The sequence below is a fragment of the Acanthochromis polyacanthus genome, chromosome 5 (genome assembly GCF_021347895.1).
Source record: "Acanthochromis polyacanthus isolate Apoly-LR-REF ecotype Palm Island chromosome 5, KAUST_Apoly_ChrSc, whole genome shotgun sequence".
Lineage (NCBI taxonomy): Eukaryota > Metazoa > Chordata > Actinopteri > Pomacentridae > Acanthochromis > Acanthochromis polyacanthus.
In genome coordinates, this window is record NC_067117.1 from 892,582 (window position 1) to 916,976 (window position 24,395).

General features: G+C 42.5%; 2 protein-coding genes and 3 long non-coding RNA genes across 6 annotated transcripts; 2 read left to right on the top strand and 3 right to left on the bottom strand.

The window, feature by feature from the left end:
• Positions 1-1,011: 1,011 nt before the first annotated feature.
• zgc:153675 (uncharacterized protein LOC768179 homolog) lies at positions 1,012-6,877 on the bottom strand. The gene is made up of 3 exons (XM_022216246.2): positions 6,654-6,877; positions 4,606-4,693; positions 1,012-1,855 (listed from the first exon to the last, which is right to left on the bottom strand). The coding sequence occupies exons 1-3, from the start codon at positions 6,660-6,662 to the stop codon at positions 1,566-1,568; spliced, it is 387 nt and encodes a 128-aa protein (XP_022071938.2). The 5' UTR covers positions 6,663-6,877; the 3' UTR covers positions 1,012-1,565.
• Positions 1,862-4,583, bottom strand: LOC127534038 (uncharacterized). The gene is made up of 3 exons (XR_007941968.1): positions 2,477-4,583; positions 2,205-2,306; positions 1,862-2,170 (listed from the first exon to the last, which is right to left on the bottom strand). It is a non-coding gene; the product is annotated as an uncharacterized LOC127534038 (long non-coding RNA).
• A 2,137-nt stretch (positions 6,878-9,014) lies between the features above and the next one.
• On the top strand, positions 9,015-22,080 carry rbbp5 (retinoblastoma binding protein 5). Of its 2 annotated transcripts, none has more exons than XM_022216242.2 (14): positions 9,015-9,226; positions 10,091-10,116; positions 11,342-11,514; positions 11,611-11,751; positions 12,670-12,832; positions 13,389-13,498; positions 14,041-14,160; positions 14,827-14,980; positions 15,082-15,153; positions 15,322-15,439; positions 16,544-16,613; positions 16,966-17,201; positions 19,106-19,333; positions 21,878-22,080. In XM_022216242.2, the coding sequence occupies exons 1-14, from the start codon at positions 9,208-9,210 to the stop codon at positions 21,928-21,930; spliced, it is 1,683 nt and encodes a 560-aa protein (XP_022071934.1). In that variant the 5' UTR covers positions 9,015-9,207; the 3' UTR covers positions 21,931-22,080. The 2 variants fall into 2 exon arrangements, with proteins under 2 accessions (XP_022071934.1, XP_022071935.1); XM_022216243.2 differs by having other exon boundaries at positions 19,106-19,183.
• Positions 10,449-10,911, bottom strand: LOC127534040 (uncharacterized). The gene is made up of 3 exons (XR_007941970.1): positions 10,808-10,911; positions 10,600-10,675; positions 10,449-10,500 (listed from the first exon to the last, which is right to left on the bottom strand). It is a non-coding gene; the product is annotated as an uncharacterized LOC127534040 (long non-coding RNA).
• On the top strand, positions 19,340-21,477 carry LOC127534041 (uncharacterized). The gene is made up of 2 exons (XR_007941971.1): positions 19,340-20,554; positions 20,651-21,477. It is a non-coding gene; the product is annotated as an uncharacterized LOC127534041 (long non-coding RNA).
• Positions 22,081-24,395: the final 2,315 nt, after the last annotated feature.

Sequence of the window (24,395 nt, forward strand, 5' to 3'; positions counted from 1 at the left end):
TTTCACAAAAAACTGTTTTAATGAAAGTGTTTAGTTTGAAGCAAATCTGTACTTTTAGTAAAATTTTCCTTTTTATTTTGACCGTATTTTTTAATTGTATGAAAATATTGAAAATCTAAAAAATAATTGTGAATTTACATCTTAATGTAAAATTATATAAAAGCTTACAACTATAAATACCCATTTGCACCATTTCACAACAGTTGATTTTATTAGACAAAATGTTCAAGTTTAATAATGTAAATTCATCCGTTTATGTTTTATATTATATATTCAAGGCAATTTGATAGTTTTTACATGTAAATATCCTTTAATTAACATTAAAAAGCCCCAAAACACAATGAGCTCATGTCAAATTTAGGATAGAAAATGTGTTTTATTCTGAAAAATTCTTGTATTTTTATGGTTTAGTTGTTTTTGGAGCTTCGCTGTTTAAAAAATAACATTAAAATCAGTTGTTCTAGGAGGAAATAGTTGATTTAAACTCAGTTGTTGCTCATAATAAAACCTTCAAAGTCTAAATTTTTAACCCTCGTGTCATCCTGCAGGTCAAATTGACCCGTTTTAAAGTTTGATAAAGTGTGAAAAAAAATATATTTTCACAGTGAAACTTCTGATGTCCACAATTTCAACATTTTTGAATATTTTTTGGAGGAAAAAAGAAATCTTAAAAATGTCTCTTAAGAACATTCACTTAAAAATCAACCAAAATCCAACAAATTTCACTGAATTTTGGTTATTATGTGAATGATCTTAAAGAGAATATTAGAAGTTTTACTGATATGGAATCACTTTAGATATTTTTAGGACTTTTTTGGAAGATTTTTACTCATTTTTGAAAAACATAATAATTTTCTGACCAAATTTGGGGATTTTTTAAAACAAACTTTTCAAGAATTTTTGAAGTTTCTTCCTTGCAAATTTTCTGAATTTTTAAAATATTTTTTTGGTGCCCATAAATGAGGACAACAGGAGGGTTAACTTACCTTCAAACACTGAGACAGAATCTGGTCAGAATATAATGAACTTTATTGATAAATTGAAAAATAACAGCACAAACATGAAGGACGTTGTTCCGTCCCTCAGATCCAAACGTCGCAGCTCAGAGTTCTGATTTAAGGTCCGGCTGCTCATCGCTTTATGATTAAATCTTCTAAAAGTCAGTCGGTCGCTGCAGCGTTTAAACTTTCAACAGAATATTTCACAACAGGAAGCTGAGGAAACACCTGAGCAGGTGATCTGCAGCTTCCTCAGCACACACACACCTCTTCAACATCACTTCAACAACATCACAAAAAAAAAAGACTAAAAATCAGCGTGGGAACTGAGAAACATTTCACCAGACGTGTGCAGATTGGAGAGAGTGAAGAGCGACACTGAGCATGCTCAGTCTGGCTGTAAACAGGAAGAGATTCAACAGGAAGTCACCACGTTCCAGGAAGCGTTTCTTGTTCTGAGTTTAGAGTTTAGAAACCGATGAAGGCACTGTGGAGTCGGAGATCAGCGTCTCTGTTGGCTCATCATCATCATCATCATCATCATCATCATCGTTGTCGTCATCTTCTTCACTCCGCCTTGTCCTTCTTCTTGGCGGTGAATGGGACTTTGTTGGCGACCGTGGAGCCCACCGTGGAGACGCCACCGGCCACGGCAGAGACTCCGCCCTTCACCAGGCCGACGCCCACTGACGGCACCGTGGTAACTGCAGACTTGGTGATCTCCAGGCTCTTGCTACCCACCCAGGCCACGCCCCCCACCGCAGCGCCCACCACGCCCTTGGTGACGTTGAAGAGGCCGCCGGTGACTCTCCAGACGACGCCGGGCGGAGCCGCCGCCCCATGGTCCTTAGCGGAGTCTGGAAGGAACCACAGGAAGAACTGATGGTCAGAGTTCGTCTGAACGATGGACTGAAACCGTCTTTAATGATGGTCTAACATAGTCTGGGTTTTATTTATTTATGTACAGAGATCAGCTGCAACATTAGACCCACTGACAGGTGAACAACATCCATCATATTGGTTCTAGGTGGTGTTCTGCTGGAACATCTTGGATAAATGGAAATCCTAAATGTCACTGACCTACCCCCGTAGGAAAACACACCCCACCACATCACAAAGACACCAAACAACCAGGAACATCTTCAGGAACATAACTGGGTTAGAGTTAGAGCCTCCTGATTAGTGGAGCTATGACTCCTTCTAGACCTCCTGATTAGTGGAGCTATGACTCCTTCTAGACCTCCTGATTAGTGGAACTATGACTCCTTCTAGACCTCCTGATTAGTGGAACTATGACTCCTTCTAGACCTCCTGATTAGTGGAACTATGACTCCTTCTACACCTCCTGATTAGTGGAACTATGACTCCTTCTACAGCTCCTGATTAGTGGAACTATGACTCCTTCTACACCTCCTGATTAGTGGAACTATGACTCCTTCTACACCTCCTGATTAGTGGAACTATGACTCCTTCTACACCTCCTGATTAGTGGTACTAGACCTCTGATAATGCAGGAACTATGACTCCTCAGATGTTTCTCTTCCTCTGTTCAGTTCTTCTCCATGTGGAGCCATGATGCAGACATAGATAGATCCAGTCCATAGGTCCAGAGCTGAGAACATTCTCTTGTTCTCAGCTCCTTTTAGAACCATGTTCATCAGTTAGACTGACTGGAATCACAGCTGGACTCAGTTTAGTTTCTACTTTGTGGCTGAACTTTGACTACTACCTTCATGAAGAGTTTCTTTTTTGTTGTTCAGTAGAAATGTTCTGCTGTTCCACGTAGAAAATAATGCAGTCCTTGAGGTAATTCACTTTGGAATCATTTGACATTTAAGTGATATTCCACAGAGGTGTACTAACTTCTGCTGTAAACTGTGTTTTATGACAAACCAAAGTAAAAACTAATTAGATATTTGACCTGATGACGTTCAGGGATCAGGACTGAGGTCTGGACAGAAGATTCAAGCAGCAGAAGATGAATGGTTCCATCAGACTGGTGGAAACTTTGACCTACTGCTGGTGTTCTGAACGTCACCATGAAAGTCTGACTAAAGTTCACCTCAGTCCCTCAGATGGTGTGGAAAGACTTCAGTCTGGAACCAAGAAGATTCAAGAACTTCACCACCCCAGAGCTCCACTGTTAGTTTGGACGTAGAACATCGTGGAAGAACATTCAGTAGAAGTTCGTGTGTCTTCAAACATCACTTCTAACATTCTGGTCTGTTTTTATGCACCAGTTTCAGGGTCAGAGTTGGTTCTAGTTCCCGTTATCTTGGGGAAAGAAGCATGAGTATTGTAAATGTTAAGAGGACCTTACAGGAAGTCTCTTGCTCTAGTTTTGCAAATACTCTACAACGTATTCTAGACAAAGACAGAAACTACCTGCTGTCAGACACATGATGTCCAGGAACAATTCTTCAAGGATATTTTTTTAACAGTTCACTTCAATTCTACAATTTTTGTCCTGTTTCGTTCAATTTCACATAATATCATGTAAAACTTTGTAATCGTGTTAACCCTCCTATGAGGTTTGTTTGTCAGGAACATTAATGATAGTTTCACATGACATTGTTTTTAAAAAGATATATATATATTTTACATTTTGAATTTTCTTTTTATGGAGCAGATAAATTAACACACTCTGAACTAATCTTAGCTTTGATGGTAGCAGTAGTTGTAGTAATGTGGCCAATGTTAACTTTCATGTAGAAGCAGTAATGTGGCTAACTTTAGCTTGATGGCTGCAATTTTTGTGTCAAGAATCTGTAGGTTTAAAAAAATGTTTGTTTACAAAGTTTAATCTTAAATGAACGTGTTTTCCTTCACTAATCTGCTAAAATACCTTCATTTCCACATATTTACTGTGATTCTTACAGCTTTTGGACCTTCTAGAAGTCCAGTTTTTAACAGTGGCTCAGATTTTTTTTTCTAGTGTAGCCTCAGACTTTTAGCTCCTTTCCTCTTTAAACAAAGCCTCAGATAGGTGATAACTCCATTAAAATGAGGAGGATGCTGAGAAGTTACCAGAACCTTTAAACCTCTGCAGGTCAGTAAACTGTGATCGGAACTAGAAATGATGTTGGCTAAAGACTGAAACAGATCTAACAGCAGTTACACAAACACACTTATTCCCTCGACAAACCGGCTGAGTCTGAAATAGCAGCAACGTGTTCCCTCCTGATGCTCCAGAGCTTAGCCTCCACCGGGGAGATGGATCCTACCGTCTGTAGACTGACTGGTTCTGACTGGTTCTAACCATCTGTAGACTGACTGGTTCTGACTGGTTCTAACCGTCTGTAGACTGACTGGTTCTGACTGGTTCTAACCATCTGTAGACTGACTGGTTCTGACTGGTTCTAACCGTCTGTAGACTGACTGGTTCTAACCGTCTGTAGACTGACTGGTTCTGACTGGTTCTAACCATCTGTAGACTGACTGGTTCTGACTGGTTCTAACCGTCTGTAGACTGACTGGTTCTGACTGGTTCTAACCGTCTGTAGACTGACTGGTTCTGACTGGTTCTAACCATCTGTAGACTGACTGGTTCTGACTGGTTCTAACCATCTGTAGACTGACTGGTTCTAACCGTCTGACTGGTTCTTACCGTCTGTCGGCTGACTGCAGGTGGGTTCGTCTCCGTCAGAGGCCTCGCTGGTCCCCGGCTGAGGCTCCACGTTGACGCTGTTCACATTCTGTAAAACACAGAAAACGCGTTTTCAACTTTAAAAGTCCTGTATGGTAAAAACAAACACTTTTGTAGTTTGTTTGACCTAAAGCCTCGGAGGTTGTGAAGATGAGAACTCACTGCTGTTATCATGTCTACGTAGAAACTGAGGAACCAATAGGGGTCCACTGATGTGTAGCCCCACCCCTCACTGTCTCCAGGTGAACCAGTCAGAATGAGCCCACTAGTTTATTTACTTCCTCCTTCTGATAAACTCTAAAAGATCTAAAAACTCGCCAGATGTTCTGCTGTTAGAGTGAACACAACAGTCTTCATGCACCGAGAACACCCAGATTACTGATGCTCCCCACAACTCCAGGAGGATCCTTAGAGTTAGCATTCTGTAGGCTGATGTGGCTAACATTATAACTAGCTACAACTATAGGAGGATCCTGAGAGTTAGCATTCTGCAGGCTAATGTGGCTAATGTTAGCAATAGTTACAACTGTAAAAGGATCCTTAAAGTTAGCATTCTGCAAGCTAATGTGGCTAACGTTAACATTAGCTATAACTATAGGAGGCTCTTTAGTGTTAGAGCATCATGCAGCTAATGTGGCTAACATTAGCTTTGACAGTCATAGTTGTAGCAGTAGTAGCAGTCACAGTAGTAGTGGTAGTAATAGTAGCAGTAGTTGTAGTAGTGGCTACAGTGGTAGTAGCATTAGCAGTGTTCTGGTGGTAGCAGCAGCAGTACTTGTAGTAGTAATGTGACTAACGTTAGCTTTGATGATAGATGTTGCAGTTGTGTTGCAGTAGTGTGGCTAGCGTTAGCTTTGATGGTAGCAGTGGTAATAGTAATGTTGCAAACTGTAGTTCTGATGGTAGTAGTAATGTGGCTAATGCTAGCTTTGATGGTGGAAGTAGTAGTAAAAATAATGTTGCTAAGTTTAGCTTTGACGGTTGCAGTAGTAGTAATGTGGCTAACGTTAGCTTTGGTGTTTCTGTTAGCTTCTCTCCTGCTCTTTGTGCTCATTTAACTACATCTTAATCCAGCTGAGCGACAATAAAGTTATCCTCATTTCCAGATGTTTCCGTTGTCAGATGGCAGAACGAGGGTGAAACAGATGACGTGCTAACATGCTAACCGGTGCTAAGTTCATTTAAATGCTGATTTTATAACGTCGTCTGACAACAAACGGCTACTAAAAAGATTTACTGAGAGAAAGTTAGATGATAGAAAGTCTCATTAATGTGTCAGAGAGTCTTCTTCCTGAAGGGGGCGGGGCCAGTGGCACCTCATTTAAAACTACACAAGCAGTTTAGAATAGAAAGGAGATATTTTGGATTCAGAGTCTTGAGTTTTTCGCCGAACTCAATCCACCGACTCTTCAGATTCAGAGACTGAGTCTGAAGTTAATTTCAGACTCTGAGTCGGTGGATTGAGTTTGACGTAAATCTCAGACTTTTCCTGCTGCTGCTCGGAAAACATCTGGTGAATATTGGTGTGGATGTGGAGTCCTCGTTTCTCAGCACATCCCATAAATCATAAAAAAGATTTTTACAGAAACAATGAAGATTTCTGCTAATATTGTGGATTATTTATGTGCCGACCGGAGTTAAAATCAGCTTTTAAAGGCATCCTTTGTCTACAGGTTAAACTAAACTACCTGATTCATATTTAAAGGGGATTAAAACTCCACAGGTGAGCGTGTGATTATGTCACCCAGGTGTTCCTCGTTATCCTCCTGCTAACTGCTGATTAAAGCCTTTAATGTGCATGTAAACTCACAAACTGTTCTCTAAAGTCCCAGAACAGACTGAGGAGAGTTTTAAAGCTTCATCTTCAGGTAAAGACTGAGATTCTCAGAGCAGATTAACGTCCACAGCCTCCTTTAATTAGAACAATAATAATATTAACACTGATTATTGTGTGATAGCTCATCCTGCTTCATCCCGTTACCTGCCTCCATCCAGACTCATGGACTCACCTTCACCATGGTTCCACCGCTGCTCCCTCAGCAAACTGTTCCGCTCCAAGTTTCGCAGCTTTCTGTCGTTTTCTGTGCTTTTTTCCGTAAAACTCTGGAACTCTGCTGCTGCTTTTTATCGCAGCTGAAAAACTTCTGCTGCTCACACCGAAGCTGCAGCTTCTGCCGACGTGGCGCCTCCCGCACGCACAGAAAACACACGCGCACACAGAAACAGACACACGAAACACAACGAGACACTGCGCTTCCGTCCAACACCTTCAAAATAGAGCACTCGCGTGATTTTGTCATTGTCCTTTAGATGGTTACAAATAGATAAAGTATTGTATTATATTATTTTATTTATTAGTTATAAAACCAAAAATAAACTTCAGTGTGTATTCCTCTGCTGTTTGTGGTACTTTATATGTCCCTTCTTCTCTGTTTAAACCATGCATTCACTGTGGTAGTCTGATGTTATGAACCGTCCTTTGTATCTCTGTTTTGCATTTTTTTAACCCTCCTGTTGTCTTAATTTATGGGCACCATAAAAAATATTCTTTCCTTGTCTGAAAAAAATTCCAAAAATTCAGCTAAAAAAATCCCCAAGTTTCTGAAAATTTGCAAAACCTTCAAGAACAAATTCCAATAATTCCTGAAAAGTTTTATTGTAAGAAAAATCCAACAAAATTCTTGTAAATATTTTTTTTTAAAAATGAGTAAAAAATCTTGCAAAGAAATCCTTAAAAGATATCTGAAGTGATTAAATATATGTCAGTAAAACTTCTAATATATTTTAAGAACATTCACAAAAATATTGGTATTGTTATTATTATTATTATCTTTATATCTATTATTGTTATTGTTGTTGTTATTATTATTATTATTACTGTTACTATTATTATCATTATTATTATTATTAATCTTACTCCCGTCAGGTGTGTAAAGCAGCTATTTCCAGGCTGGATCTTTTATTGTGAAAACACATAGAGGTCTACTTCCGGCTCCGGATTCATCTCCGGATTCTGCATCAGTGAAACGTGTCTTGTGTGACGTCGCTGTCTCTGATGGGTTTGAAGTGAGCAGAAGCTTCATAGCAGCAGTAAAACTCAGAGATCCTGTAGATCAGAGGTGTTCAGGAACCTTCATCCACCACAGGAGATAAAAATAAAAGCACTTTCTGTCGTCATGGAAACGCTCCTGATGACGACAGTAAAACGCGTTGAGAGTTTATTCTCTCTGCTGGGTGAAACTCTGCCTGCAGTTCACCTGAAATCTCCTTCAGGATTTAATCTCTGCTCTGAGGCTGGCAGGGTTTTTGGTCTTTGACAGAATCTGGTGTTTTTGCGAAAATCTTTGAATGGCATGAAGATAAAATGTCTCGTTTTTCTGCTTAGATTTGGTTCTTTCTGCTGGTTAAAGCACTGACTAGAAGGAATGTTTAATTTCAGACTAAAATTCTTAGTTTGTGAATGTTATATTCAACCTTCTGTTGTCCTGTGGGTCAAAACTGATCCGTTTGAAAGTCTGAAAATGTGGAGAAAAAATATTTTCACAGTGAAACTTCTGATGTCCACATTTTAACATTTTTGGGAATTTTTAAAAAATTTTTAGTCGAAAAAAACAAATGTTAAAATGTTTCTTTAAGAACATTCACGTAAAAATTGACCAAAATCCAGCAAATTTTTGCTGGATTTTGGTTGATTTTTATGTGAATGTTCTTCAAAAAAAAATATCAGAAGTTTTACTGATATGTATGGAATCACTTTAGATATTTTTAGGATTTTTGTGGGAGATTTTTACTCATTTTTGGAAAATATTTACAAGAATTTTCTTGCCACTTTGGGGGGGGGGGGGGTGTGTGATTTTTTAAGGGAAAATTTTAAGGAATTATCGGAATTTTCTTCCTGAAGTTTTTGCGAATTTTCAGAAATGTGTGGATTTTTTTTTTTGCTGAATTTTAGGATTTTCGTTTTTCATATTGACCCGTTTTAAAGTTGGAAAATGTGACTAAATCTGTATTTTCACAGTGAAACCTCTGATGTACACATTTTCAACATTTTTGGGAAACAAAACAACAAAAACACGAGACAAATGACAAAAAAGACAAAACATGACAAAATGAGATAAAAAATGACAAAAAAAATAGACAAAAACAAGCGAGAGAAAGGGGAAACAAAAATGACAAAAGCACGAGAGAAATGACAAAAATCAGACAAATAACAAAAATGAGACACAAAATGACAAAAAATCAGACAAGCGACACAAAACAAACGAAAAAGAGACACATCTTTGAACATTTTTTTGGTGGAATAAGAAAAGTTTTACAAAATGTTTCTTATGTTGACTTCTCCTGTGCAGCAGGATGTTAAAACCACAGAAGAAGAAGAAGAAGAAGAGGTCCCGGACGCTGTTTTCCGTTCAGGCACATCCTCGGTCGCATTGTTTGGGGTCCTCACTGGAGGCTCGGCGCCAGTCCCCCGGCAGCATCCGACCCAGAAAACAGGAGCTAAATTCAGGGAAATATCAGTAAAAACAGGCCGTTTCAGGACATTGGATCCTCAGACGTCCAGCCATGAACCTGGAGCTGCTCGGTGAGAAGCTGAAAACCGTTAATTTACCGATAATTTACCGTCTGTTGGCCTCGAAGCTGCTTCCGCTGGGAGCTTGTTGTTGTTAGCTTTCAGGGTTAGCTTAGCATGTCAGTACGGGTCAAAGTAAAATAAATGAAAGAAGCGAACAGTTTGGTTCTGATAAAAAGTTCACAGTGATTTAGTTCCCTGATCTGTGTGATTAATATTAAAGTTAAATATTCATTAAAACGGCAGCAGAGACGGCGAGGTAACGTTAGCCTGTATGTGGTCTTATTGTGTTTGGATTGAGTGTTTCTGTCATTGATAGTTTAGTTATGTTGGATCTAATTAACACTATGTGGACATAAAACCAGCTTCTATGTAAGATGTTTCTGTTCGTTTACAACGTTTAGAGATAACTGCTGAGATGAACGGAGGAAAATCTCCGAAACAGTTAGAAAAAAGTTTTGTAAACGTGAAAGCAGATTTTAAACAGTCCGTACAGTTTATTAGTGAATCCAGTCCAGGTTTGAAAGCTGTGAGACGATATAATCTGCATTTATTCCATGTGTTTGAGTTCATTTTCTGAACGTCAGAGCATCGATGCTCAACTCGTTTCTTTTTACAGAAATACATGAACTCTAGATCCAGTTTTCAACCAGTGGAGAAACAAGAAATTTACAGAAAACTTTCTGATGAATCTTGGATGTCTTGTGACTCTGTGTTTTCCTCGTGTATTTGTCCGGAACCCCAGAGTTTATTCTCAGATTTAAGACTGTTTTCTCTGGATTTAACTCCTTGGTGTTTTTCTGAGCCTCAGATCTGTTGTGTTCACGAGGAAGAAATAAAGAAATGTTTAATCTAAATCTGTTTTTCCTCTTGTAGAATCATTTGGGCAGAACTATCCAGAGGTAAGATGACAGTTTATAACGTTCACGTGATTCAGAGGGAAGTCATAGTCTGGTCAGTCCTGATGGACTCAACCAGCCGTCTGGTTCTTCATCTTTATCAATGATCAGAGTTCTTTCTTCAGACTGGGAATACGTCCAGAGTTCCAGGTCCTTGAAGTCCACAGAGGAGAAAGTTCTAGAGTAGATCTAATGACACCTGGAGAAAGTTCTAGAGTAGACCTACAGACAACTGGAGAAGGTTCTAGAGTAGACCTACCGACAACTGGAGAAAGTTCTACAGTAGACCAACCGGCACCTGGAGAAAGTTCTGAGGTAGACCTACTGGCACCTGGGGAAAGTTCTAGAGTAGACCTACTGACAACTGGAGAAAGTTCTAGAGTAGACCTACAGACAACTGGAGAAGGTTCTACAGTAGACCAACCGGCACCTGGAGAAAGTTCTGAGGTAGACCTACTGGCACCTGGGGAAAGTTCTAGAGTAGACCTACTGACAACTGGAGAAAGTTCTAGAGTAGACCTACTGACAACTGGAGAAAGTTCTACAGTAGACCAACCGGCACCTGGAGAAAGTTCTGAGGTAGACCTACTGGCACCTGGGGAAAGTTCTAGAGTAGACCTACAGACAACTGGAGAAGGTTCTAGAGTAGACCTACAGACAACTGGAGAAAGTTCTACAGTAGACCAACCGGCACCTGGAGAAAGTTCTGAGGTAGACCTACTGGCACCTGGGGAAAGTTCTAGAGTAGACCTACTGACAACTGGAGAAAGTTCTAGAGCAGACCTACTGACAACTGGAGAAGGTTCTAGAGTAAGGTAAGATAAGATAGACTTTATTGATCTCACAAAGGAGAAATTTACCGTTATAGAGCTCTTAGGAACAAACAGAGGGGTGCAAAAAGTCACGAAAGGTGCAAGTACAAGATAACTCTTATATACATTGTTATAAGATAGAAAACTTTTCTTATATACATTGTTATAAGTAAGTAGACCTACTGACAACTGGACACAGTTATAGAGTAAACCTACCGACAACTGGAGACAGTTCTAGAGTGCTCTAGGACTTTCTCCAGGAGACGTTCTCCTCTGTGGACTTCAAGGACCTGGAACTCTGGAGATATTCCCAGTCTGAAGGTAGAACTCTGATCATCAATAAAGTTCCTGGAGATGAAGAACCAGATGTTGTGAGGAGGTTCCTGGTGTTGACTAATCTCTGGTGGTGTTGTCAGGAGGCAGATGGCACTCTGGACTGCATCAGCATGGCCCTCACCTGCACCTTCAACCGCTGGGGAACCCTGCTGGCCGTCGGCTGCAACGACGGTCGCATCGTTATCTGGGACTTCCTGACACGAGGCATCGCCAAAATCATCAGCGCTCACATCCACCCAGTCTGCTCCTTATGGTGAGACACGGCAGCATTTTATCGTCGTGCTACTATTCCTGCAGCTTCGTGTTTGTGTGTGACAGAAGCAGCTTCCTATTGTGTGTTTGTGTGCAGCTGGAGTCGAGACGGACACAAGCTGGTCAGCGCCTCCACGGACAACATCGTGTCTCAGTGGGACGTCCTGACCGGAGACTGTGACCAGAGGTTCCGCTTCCCGTCGCCCATCCTCAAGCTGCAGTGTCACCCCAGAGACATGTGAGTTCTGTCCGGTTCTGCTCAATCTGACCGTTAATCTGGAGTTTCTCAGAATTTAACAGAAATGGGGCAAAAAAAAACCAATTTGAAATGACAGAAGACGTCCACAATTTACGTTAAAATGTCCCAAAATTATTCCAATTGGTCCAAACAACGATGAAAACCTTTCAGATATATTTAGTGTTTCCCCAGAATGACTGAAAAATGTTCCAGAATGGGTCAGATTTCATTCAGAGTTCAGACTGTGGAACCTGGATGGATGTAAAACTGATCTGGTGAACAAAATGACATAAAGCTTGTGTAGAATGATTAAAAGTTTCCTATATGAGGTAAAAATCTGTTAAAAATGACTTAGAATGACAATTTATATTTGTTTAGTGACTCAGAAATGTCCAAAATTACTTGAATCTTGTTCAGAATGAGTCAAACCTGTTTTTCTTTCTGAAATGTCCTGTGTCTACCTGCTGGAGTGATGAAGTTCTGAGGCTCAGAAAACGTCCAAAATGACTCAGTAACAGGCCAAAATAAAGAAAAATTACCAAAAAAATCCAAATGACTCAAAGCATGTTAAAAATCACTTCATAATCCTAAATGACAAAAAGATATTTAAAAGTCACTAAAGAAGTGTTTAATATGACCAAAAACATCTTAAATGACAAACAAATGAATAAATGCCCTAAAACATCTCCAAACTCAGTGAGAAAAAATAGTCCAACATGACGGATATTTGTCCAAAATGACTCAGAAATGTTTAAAATGACAAAAACTTAAAAATGACTTCAATGTTCTTTAAAATGAGAGAAAAGGTCAAAATACATGAAATAGTTCAGATGTGATTTTCCTCCAGCGTCTAGCTGCTGGAATGATGAAGCTCTGAGTCCATTCCAAACTGATTCATTTCTCCCTCTGCTGTTTCAGGGACAAAGTTCTGGTTTGTCCCATGAAGTCGGCTCCGGTTCTGCTGACGCTGTCCGACTCCAAACACGTCGTCCTGCCGGTGGACGACGACTCGGACCTGAACGTGGTGGCAGCCTTCGACCGGCGGGGCGAGTACATCTACACCGGCAACGCCAAGGGAAAGGTCAGCATCACGGAGACCCCATCAGGACTCAGAGTGTAGGGGGGTGCAGAGGACAAGGTTAGCTCTGGGGTGTCTGTTACCATGGAGATCTAGCTCCACAGCATCAGTTACCATGGAGATCTAGCTCCTCAGCATCAGTTACCATGGAGATCTAGCTCCTCAGCATCAGTCACCATGGAGATCTAGCTCCTCAGCATCAGTTACCATGGAGATCTAGCTCCTCAGCATCAATTACCATGGAGATCTAGCTCCACAGCATCAGTTACCATGGAGATCTAACCCCACAGCATCAGTCACCATGGAGATCTAACCAGGTGAAGCAGATCCAGCTTCAGACTGAAAACTCTGACTTTAGACCCATCATACCCCCTGACCCACTAACCTTCGTGGTCCAGAGCTCTGATCATGTGACCTCCATATAAACCGATCCTCAGTAGAAACGGAGCTGTAGAGCCGGTAACAGGTCCGCTAAAGTCCAGATAAACACTGTGAGCGCTTCTCATCTGAAGGACGTCGGTGTTTCTGCTGTTTTCCTTCACTGCTGTTTCTGCTGCAGATCCTGGTTCTGAACACAAACACTCAGGAGCTGGTGGCTTCGTTCAGGGTCACGACCGGAACCAGCAACACCACCGCCATCAAGTCCATCGAGTTCGCACGCAAAGGGAGGTGAGAAGGGAGCTTTGTTGTTGATCTTCTTGATTAATCTGTTTGGTCTCTGAAATGTAAGGAAATGGTAGAAATGTGGATCAGAGTTTCTTCAAATGTCTGGTCTTGTACAGAGATCTTCAGTTTTCTGTCGCAGAGGAAAGAAACCAGGAAATACTCGGTGAAGGACTAGAGACTCAGTAGGAGTCAGACAGACAAGGTTCAGAACTGACCCAGATCATCTTCAGATTAGATTGCAATGGCAAAATCTTATCTAAAATGACAAAACTGTTGAAAATGACTTGAACTTTGTCTGAAATGACTTAAAAATCATCCAGAATTACTCAAAATGGGCTTAAAATGCCAAATGTTTGTCAAGAAATACAAAAAATGCCTTAAACGTGACGTGAAATTTGACAAAGACATCCAAAATAACTAACCGATGGAAACAAATCAAAAGAAATCTCAATTGTTTAAAAGTTTGAAGTGGAAAAAACACAGCCACAACACTAAGTTTTGGATGAAGCTGTGAGGTCTGAAGCCGTTCTCTGTCTTCTCTGCAGCTGCTTCCTCATAAACACAGCAGATCGCATCATCAGGGTTTACGACGGCAGAGAGATCCTGACCTGTGGGCGGGACGGCGAGCCAGAACCGATGCAGAAACTCCAGGACCTGGTCAACAGGTCCGTCAGCACGGCGTTACGATGCTGGTCTTTAAATGTTATCAAAGAAACGGTGAAGAAACGGTGATCAGACAACATCACGGCCACCTGTCTAGTACTGGGTCGGTCCCGTTTATGCTGCTAAACCTCCTCTGACCCAGTGGGGCATGGACTCAGGACCTCTGGAGACCTCCTGTGGCACTGGGATGCTGCTACAGGACTTCCCCAGAGGCCCTGAGTTGCCATCCCGGTGCCTGTGGGTTGCAGGGTGGGACCTTCCTAGATCAGGCTGATCCTGGACCATCCCACAGATGCTCAATAAGATCTGGATCTGGAGAGTGTGGAACCTTAGCTCTGTTGTGTTCCTCAGATTACTCCTGAGCAGTTTTTGTGGTGTGTCGGGGTAAATGGTCCTGTTGAGGGTGATAACTGACATCAGGGACGGCTGTTGGGGCGTTGCTTGAGCTGCAGTGTTTAGGTGGATGTCAGACATCCTCATGAATGTCAGAACTCAAAGGTTCCCCTGCAGAATGTTGGATTCTAACAAGATGATGGATGTTCTTCACCTGTCAGTGGTCCTGATGTTGTGGCTGATGGGTGTAGATGTGTTCGCTGTTGTTCCAGTCGGACCAGCTTTCCTTCCCTGCAGGATTTTAGAGCTTTAAATCAGGCGTTGTGTGTGTTCAGGACTCCGTGGAAGCGCTGCTGCTTCTCTGGAGACGGCGAGTACATCGTGGCCGGTTCGGCCCGGCAGCACGCCCTCTACATCTGGGAGAAGAGCATCGGCAACCTGGTGAAGATCCTCCACGGGACCAGAGGAGAGCTGCTGCTGGACGTGGCTGTGAGCTTCAGACACACATTAGAACACCTCACACTGACCATCGGCTTCAGTTTGTTGGGTGTTCACAATCAGCTAACCGACTTTCCTTCATCCTGCTGCAGTGGCATCCGGTCCGTCCGATCATCGCCTCCATCTCCAGCGGCGTGGTGTCCATCTGGGCTCAGAACCAAGTGGTGAGATGATAATTATCAGCAGGAATTCCTCAGTATTTACATGACATACCAAGGGTTGAAGTTACTCTGTCTTAGTGCAACAGCAGACATTTAATAAACCCTCAGCAGTGATCGTAGCAGCGATGTAGTTTTCTGCTCTCTTTGTCTGAACGTTTGGTTTGTCTGCAGGAAAACTGGAGCGCTTTTGCTCCGGACTTCAAAGAGCTGGACGAGAACGTCGAGTACGAAGAACGAGAGTCTGAGTTTGACATCGAGGACGAAGACAAGAGTGAACCTGAGCAGACAGGTAGGTAAAGACTGGTAGATACAAGACAGGTAGATTCCAGGCAGGTAGGTAAAGAGAGGTAGATGCCAGACAGGTAGATTCCACTGGTACCCTGCTGGTTCCACTGGTTTCCTGCTGTTTCCAATGGTTCCACTGGTTTCCTGCTGGTTCCACTGGTTTCCTGCTGTTTCCAGTGGTTCCACTGGTTTCCTGCTGGTTCCACTGGTTCCCTGCTGGTTCCACTGGTTCCCTGTTGGTTCCACTGGTTCCCTGTTGGTTCCACTGGTTCCCTGCTGGTTCCACTGGTTTCCTGCTGTTTCCAATGGTTCCACTGGTTCCCTGCTGGTTCCACTGGTTTCCTGCTGGTTCCACTGGTTCCACTGGTTTCCTGCTGTTTCCAATGGTTCCACTGGTTCCCTGCTGGTTCCACTGGTTCCCTGCTGGTTCCACTGGTTTCCTGCTGGTTCCACTGGTTCCACTGGTTTCCTGCTGTTTCCAATGGTTCCACTGGTTCCCTGCTGGTTCCACTGGTTTCCTGCTGGTTCCACTGGTTTCCTGCTGGTTCCACTGGTTTCCTGTTGGTTCCACTGGTTCCCTGTTGGTTCCACTGGTTCCCTGTTGGTTCCACTGGTTTCCTGCTGGTTCCACTGGTTCCCTGTTGGTTCCACTGGTTTCCTGCTGGTTCCACTGGTTCCCTGTTGGTTCCACTGGTTCCCTGTTGGTTCCACTGGTTCCCTGCTGGTTCCACTGGTTCCCTGTTGGTTCCACTGGTTTCCTGCTGGTTCCACTGGTTCCCTGCTGGTTCCACTGGTTCCTTGCTGGTTCCACTGGTTCCACTGGTTCCCTGTTGGTTCCACTGGTTCCCTGTTGGTTCCACTGGTTTCCTGCTGGTTCCACTGGTTTCCTGCTGGTTCCACTGGTTCCCTGTTGGTTCCACTGGTTCCCTGTTGGTTCCACTGGTTCCCTGCTGGTTCCACTGGTTCCCTGCTGGTTCCACTGGTTTCCTGCTGTTTCCAATGGTTCCACTGGTTCCCTGCTGGTTCCACTGGTTCCCTGTTGGTTCCACTGGTTTCCTGCTGGTTCCACTGGTTTCCTGCTGGTTTCTCAGACCTGAACTTGTTCCAGGTGCAGACGCTGCTGAGGATGAAGAGGTGGACGTGACCACTGTTGATCCCATCGTGGCTTTTTGCAGCAGGTGAGAAAAAAAAAAAATCATCTGTTTAACCTGAGAAGTTTTCTGAATCTTCTGATCCTGACTTTGAGTCTTAGAATCCGTTTGATCTTCTGAATCACAGCTGAGAACCAGTTTGGTTCCAGTTCAACCCTCAAACTGTCTTCACAAAGACTCCGTCAGACTTTGGTGGGGCAAACACTTCATTTAACTCAGCCACATAAAACAAACTGATGTTGATCAGATGTCAGGATTTTTGGTTTGGATTTGATAAAGTTTACCCACCAAAAGGCATCTCACCGATGAGTAGTTCAAGGACTATTGGAAACTTGAATTCCAGCTGGTTTTGTGAGTAAATCTGCCGTCCTGTGTGCAGTGATGAGGAGCTGGAGGACTATAAGGCTCTGCTGTACCTGCCCATCGCCCCTGAGGTGGAGGATCCAGAGGAGAACCCCTTCGGTCCTCCACCGGACGCCTCGGTTCAGGGCGCCACTCCGGATGAGGCGCTGGCCAGTGGTGACAAGAAGCAGCGACAGCCTTCGTCTGAGGGAGGTCCGGCCAAGAAGAAGGCTCGGACCACCACCATCGAGCTGCAGGGGGTTCCCAGCGACGGTGAGAACCGAACTGAAGATAATTAACTATTTATATGTTTCTTTGGAGGCTCAACAAGCTGCAAAAGATGTAGAAAACCTGTATTCTCTCCATGATGTCAGTGCATGTAGATCAAGTGTTGAACGTAGCTTTGATCTGCTGTAGTACCTGGTTGTTCCACCAGGTGGAGCCTCTTCCTGTTTAATCCTGTAGAGACCAGAGGAGGTGAAAGCAGAGTGCATTGTGGGGGTTCAGCACCAATGGGCACCATGACAAAGACTTCTGGGGGTGATAAAGGACTTCTGACCAGAGGTCTCTTGAGGAAGATGGTGTGAAGTTTGCTAGCAGCGTTTTTTTTTACCAGTGACTAATGTGTCTGAGACATTCTGGACAGATTCTGAATACGTTTGGACATTATTTGAGGTTCTTTAAGCTGGAAAAAATGCCCCTCTCAAAACAAGAAGAAAACTTATTTCAAGGAACTTTACCTTGAAATAAGTGAAAAATCTGCCAACAGAAGAAGTGAAAAATGTCTTGGTGAGATTTCTGGAAATAAGATGTGATATTTAGAATACTGAGATCTTAAAGTTAGCCAGAAAACTTATTTTAAGCTCTATTTTACCAGGATTCTCAAGCTTAGGTGTCTTAAAATATACCAGATATGTTTTTTTAAAAAAAAGAAGCAGTTTTTCACTCAAAAATAGATTTTTGCTTTCATGTCACCTCCTAATTTGAGATGTTTTAACCCTCTGTTGTCCTCATTTACAGGCACCAAAATACTGTTTCCTTTTCTGAAAAAAATCCAAAAATTCAGCAAAAAAATTCTCCAAATTTCTGAAAGTTTGAAAAAATGTCAGGAAGAAAATTCCAATAATTCCTTAGTTTTATTTTTAAAAAATCTCCAAATTTGGCAAGAAAATTCTTGTAAATATTTGTAAAAATGAGTAAAAATCTTCCAAAAAAATCCTAAAAATATCTAAAATGATTCCATATTTATCAGTAAAACTTCTGATATTTTATTTGAGAACATTCACACAAAAGTCAACCAAAATTCTGTGAAATTTGCTGGATTTTGGTTGATTTTTTTGTGAACGTTCTTTTAAAAGCATTTTTAATATTTTTTTTTTCCACCAAAAAATGTTCAAAAATTTCCCAAAAATGTTGAAAAAGTGGACATCAGAAGTTTCACTGTGAATTGTTTTTTTCTCCACATTTTCAAACTTTGAAACGGGTCATTTTGAAACGGGTCATTTTGACCCGCAGGACGACATGAGGGTTAAACTTGTTTTGAGTTTTCATGTAAAATTCAACTCAAAACAAGATAATTTCGAGAATGTTTGACTTAACAGGATATTTAAGATGCATTGTCTTAAAACAAGTCCCTCCATCTGCTGAAATGTCTCTGGTTAAGAGAATTTATCTTAAATCCAGTGGGATGAGACACTTAGACTAAAAATAAAGGTAGTTGCTGGAGGTACGGACCCGTACTTTCCATTTACCAATCAGATATGCAAGATCTGGTCACATGACTCCCGGTAGACGCTCGCGGTACGGACCCGTAGCATCGGTACTACAGGTACGGACCCTAACACTAACCCTAACCTTAACCTTTGCTTACCTTTCAACAGTTTGCAGTGGTTAGCAGCTTCTTGACTCGTGAGACTCACGTACGGGTCCGTATCTGTCTGGCAAATGGAAAGTGCCGTATCCGTAGCCCACAGGCTACGGGTACGGGTCTGTATCTGTAGACACTACCAAAAATAAAACTTGGTGAGATTTGGAGTTTTTGCAGTGTGGATGGAGCTCCTGAGTAACGGTCGCTGATGGAACAGAACCGAGTGAAACGGAAACATCAGCTCAAATGTCCACTGTGCTAACGAGGCTAATACCGTCGTCTAATGTGGGCTGTGGTTCTGTGTTCCCAGAGGTTCACCCCCTGCTGGGCGTCAAGGGAGACGGCAAGTCGAAGAAGAAGACCGCCGGCCGGCCCAAAGGCTCCAAAGGTAAAGACAAAGACTTCCCCTTCAGGCCCAAGCCCTACAGGGGTGACCGGCCCTCCTTCCCGGTGGTACCCGAGGTTCTGGGCGGCTCAGGCCCAGGAGGAGGAGGAGGAGGAGGGATGAAGGGCAGGGCAGAGGGGGCCCTGGCCTCAGGTAAGCCCACCACCACCCCGGCCCTGCTGCTGCTGCTGCTGCCGCCCTGTAGTCCGACCTCCATCGGCTGCCTCCAAACCTCCCTGTGCTGCTTCCACCTCCAGCCCACGGTCCAGCCACAGCCGGGTCAGAACCAGCCAGCTGAATCACCAAAATACACCATTTATCAGCCGGAAACTGAACACATAAAGAGTCATCTGCAGGCCTTAATGTGAGGAACATGATGAATAACTGAAGAGTTTATTTGTAAAAACAGATAACTCTGTTTTGCAAAACTTTTCTTTTTATTGTTTACTTGAGATAATATCAATCAAACTGAAGTTAAGTGGATTTGAATCAGTAGAAAATACATAAAAGTAAATTTTTTTTATTATTATTTCAAGTAAACAATGGAAAAAGATGTTTTCTGAAAATGTCTAAAAATGGAATGATCTGTTTTTGCAAATAAACTCTTCAACTTCACACAGCAGAGTTACAACAACAGAGTTTGACAGGAAGTCTCAGTTTGTGTCTCTTAAAAAGGACAGATTCAACTTAATTTATGTTGTGGAAGTTCAGAGGTCCAGAGAGGATGAGGAGGCCGACACAGAGGGACACCCTGGAGATGAGATGATTGAGGCTGAGAGGAAAGTTCACAGGAGAAGTGACTCCAGCAGAGCAGCAGTAGATGCCAGCATCATTCTGAGGGTTCTCTCTGATCTCTGTAGATACTGTAGGTGGCAGAAGATCAGATTAAGATCACAGACCAACATGGAACTGGTCTGCTGAGTCAGAGTAGAAGATATCTAACCTGGACCAGAGCAGAGTCCTGGTAGATCTTCCTCCTCCAGCGTCTGATTGTCTGAAGGTCAGATTAGGGTGTGGTAAGATCTGAACCTGAAGATGGGCTCAGACCTGCAGAGGTTGAAGGAGAACCTGGACCAAAGGTGGTTCTGCTCTAACCTGTAGGATCGTTTGGGATCATTTACAAACACGGAAACAATGAACAGAAAATTTAATCAGAAACAGCAGGAGAAAGTTAGAAGGTTGACTTCAGAGTTATCAGTGATGTGGTTCCTCCTGACTCTTCTCTGGTGGATCCTCTGGTGGATCCTATCATAGACCCTCTGGTGGATCCTCTGGTAGATCCTGTCATAGATCCTCTGGTGGATCCTCTGGTAGATCCTGTCATAGATCCTCTGGTGGATCCTCTGGTGGATATTCTGGTGGATCCTCTGGTGGGTCCTCTCATAGATCCTCTGGTAGAGCCTCTGGTGGATCCTTTGGTAGATCCTCTGGTGGATCCTCTAGTAGATCCTGTCATAGATCCTCTGGTAGATCCTCTGGTGGATCTTCTGGTGGATCCTCTGGTGGATCCTCTGGTGGATCCTCTCATGGACCCTCTGGTAGATCCTCTGGTAGATCCTGTCATAGATCCTCTGGTGGATCCTTTGGTGGATCCTTTGGTAGATCCTCTGGTGGATCCTCTAGTAGATCCTGTCATAGATCCTCTCATAGACCCTCTACTACATCTTCCAGTGGATCTTCTCGTAGATCCTCCGGTAGATCCACTCATAGACCCTCTGGCTGTGGTTGGCTGTCGGCTGTAGGCGTGTCCTGGTGGATGAAGCTTGTTTCCTGACTGCCTCCTGCTTGGCCTTTGACCCTCCTGCTCCCACTCCCGCCTCGCTCCCCGGGCTTTTATTGTGAAGTTCCTGTCTGTCTGCAGCAGTTGCTCACTTCCTGTCTGTTCTGTTTGTCCATAAGTCTACATCCTGTCTGAACTCCGAGCAGCTCCTGGATCGTTTTAACTTTGAAGCTCTGAGGAACAGTGAGCTGCCGGTGGACTTCAGAGGGTTAACATCAGATAGAACACCAGGACTTTGTTTTGCTTTGTTTTGTTTATTTTGATGAGTTTTGAACAATTTGGTTGTAATTTTGGACACATTTTGTGGAATTTTGAACCATTTTTGCATCATTTTAAACAAGTTTTGATGTGTTTTTGGACCAACTTCAGTTGTTTAGAACAAATCTGAGTCATAAATACAATCTAAGGTGACTGGAATCCAAAATGACTCAAAATTTGTCCAAAAAAATAGATAGAGATGGTCCAAAATGACTTGAAATTTGTCTAAAATTACTCAAATTTACCCAGCATTACAATAGCAAACAATTATTGGCCCTTTAAAATGGGGGAAAAGGTGAAAAATCTCCAACCAGGCTGGTCTAGTGTCTGCATAAAGTTCCTGTCAGTGTTTATCTATGGATGGATCCATGTTTCTACTAAAATCCAGCCTTTGGTCCACATTCCTCCAACTGTTGAGGCTCTAACATCAGTAGAATCTGATGGTTAAAGTTTGACCAGACAAGGATCCAGTTTTTAGATGTTTAGACTAAATGTTGAATGCTTAGTTTCAGTTCCAGAATATTAACTATAAATGAAGTGAAGTAAAACCTGACCAGATGAACCTTCGATTGTTCTTCGGTTGTTTTTGTTTTGCTGTAGTTTGTAACCGGTTGAACCTCAGCAGAATTTTGTTTCTGACTCTGGATGTTTTTCTGCAGGAGGTTTGGTGTCACAGTCGTACAAACAGCACGACCTCGGAGGGATGGACTGATACCTGCTGGACCCAACGGAGCTTCAGACTAAAAACAGACTGGTGTCACGTACAGACTATTCAGGACCGTCTCCATGGAAACCACCCCTCTCTTCCTGTAGTGTTGTCTTTGTTGTTGTTTTTATACGTATTAAAACATTCTAATTTCTAGTTGATGAGCTGCTTTCCTCAGAGTCTGACGGCTTTCTTTACGTGAACCTTCATCATGATTCACTGCTTTCTACTGTGGAGCTGATTTATTCACCAACACTGTGTCCCAAAAGTTCATTCTCCTCACTGGACAACATGTTTGATGGGTTCCACCTGGTCCATCAGGTTCTAATGGTTGTTGGTCTGGTCCAACTGTCAGGTACCAGGAGATAAACATGTTATTTGACCAAAATGCAGAAAATTCACAAGCAGATGTTGGAAAAGTTGTTACTATGACCAAGAGTCTGGGTGGAGAAGATACTCTATCAGAGTCTGAGATTCATCTACAGGTCATTGGTCTTCTGAATGCAGGAAATACTGGTCATCAGGAAGCTGAAGCCCTCACAGAAGTGTCCTCTGGGAGTAGATGTGTCCTCTGGGTGGAGAAGTGGTGGTAAAGGTCCAACCAAGGAGAATCCTTCAAAGACTTTCCTCTCTCAGGACGTCCATCTGGACTAACTGGAAGAACCAAGGATCTGATGAGAAGGTTGAGGGTGAAAGACTCCAGTCTTGACGAAGTCTCAGTCAGAGGCTGAAGAACTTTGGAGGAGATGTTTCTAAGAGCTCTGAGCGTTGAACAGAAACATTGGAGCTGAAAGCTTTAAGAGCCAACGTACCCCACGACTCACCAAACTGCAGAAGAAGAAGAGACTGGCTTTACAAAGAAGTCCAGAACTCTGACTCCTAAAGACTGGAGAACTGGATCTTCTCTGATGAGCGTCCTCTCTACTGATTCCTGAAACCACCGTATGCATGCAACATCTTCTGATGGTGGAATCCAGCATCCATAGTCTGGTTTGGGCTCTACGTCTGCTTCAGGTCTCTCAGAGCTGCTCATTTTTCCTCAAGGTTCCACTGTTAATGCTCAATATCAGACCAACAACACCATAGAAAAGGTTCTACTTCCTGTTTAGGCCAGGAGGAACACATCACGGTCTGTGACTGAATAGAAAATGTTCAACAGATGTTCTGAACTGGTATTTATGTAGATGGACCCAGTAACGGTGTTGAGCTTCTACCTGGCTTTAAGGAGGAATGGAACCCAAACTGTCCTGACCTCAACCCAACTGAAAACTGTTGGAGCATCCTGAACAACATCTTTACCATCCACCACAGACCTCCATGGATCAGCTCCTCTAGAAGACAGAACCATCCACACTCTAGAACCTCTTACATTCATGACAGACTGGTTATTGAATAAACTGATTGTCGCATATTTAATCTTCGAGCTTCGATTTTCTGGAAGAACCAACTTTTTGAACACGGCGTATTCAGGTAATTATTTAAATTTGAAACATGGCAGCAATCAGGAGTTTTAGTTTCACTGAACGGCACAGAAGCACAAACGTTAACGTAGACCCAGATCAACGTTCAGGTAAAGGAACAGCATCTGATCTGAATCTACAAATCCTGATCGATTGGTCCTCGGAGCCAAACAGGATCTGAAGACGTCAGGAGGTTTTTATTGGCTCCCTGTCGACCAATCACAGCGCAGCAGCAGTGATGTCAGCAGGTGATGTCATTGATCATCTGTTACTTGAAATCAGAGCTCAACTTGACAGGAAGTGACATCACTGAAAGGCTGGATGTTATTAAGAAAATAAAAGCTCCCAAAACAAATTTAGGAAAACCCATTTAAAAAATGCAGAGAAAATATGAACAATACCACAAAACATATCAGTTATTGATTTGTAATAAGGTTAATATCCATGGGTATTGATGATCTGGCATGGTAATATCCTATTCTAATTTAAACTCTGTCCAATGAGTCCAGTCACAGCAAATTTCTGCTCTACAGCAAATAAAATGTTCACAAAATATTAATTATACAACATTAAAACCATCCCTAGATATCTGTAGATTTACACTACCAGTCATAAGATTTAGAACGCTTCAGTTTCTCCCGTTTTTTTTAATGAAATCCAAGTAGATCAAGTCCAATGAATATATAGAAATAATACAAAGTGGTGAACTGCCACAGATTTAAAATAAAAAACAAGGTCAGGTTACCCAGAACTGAAAAATAATGTACATGTCAGAATTATACAAAAAGGCCTTCATCAGGGAACAGAAACGTGTTCACAACTGAAAACTGTTCTGCAGCAATGGAGGCTGATGAAGCCTTGAAAGTTGGAGCTACCAAATCCTACAGGTGTCCCAACTTTTCTAGATTCCTTTCAACCTCTTCTGTCTGCATAAAGTAGTGTTGGAACCCTCCAGAACATTATTAGAACAGGAAGTACTGCAGAAAGTATTGTGTTGCTGTAAAAATGGAG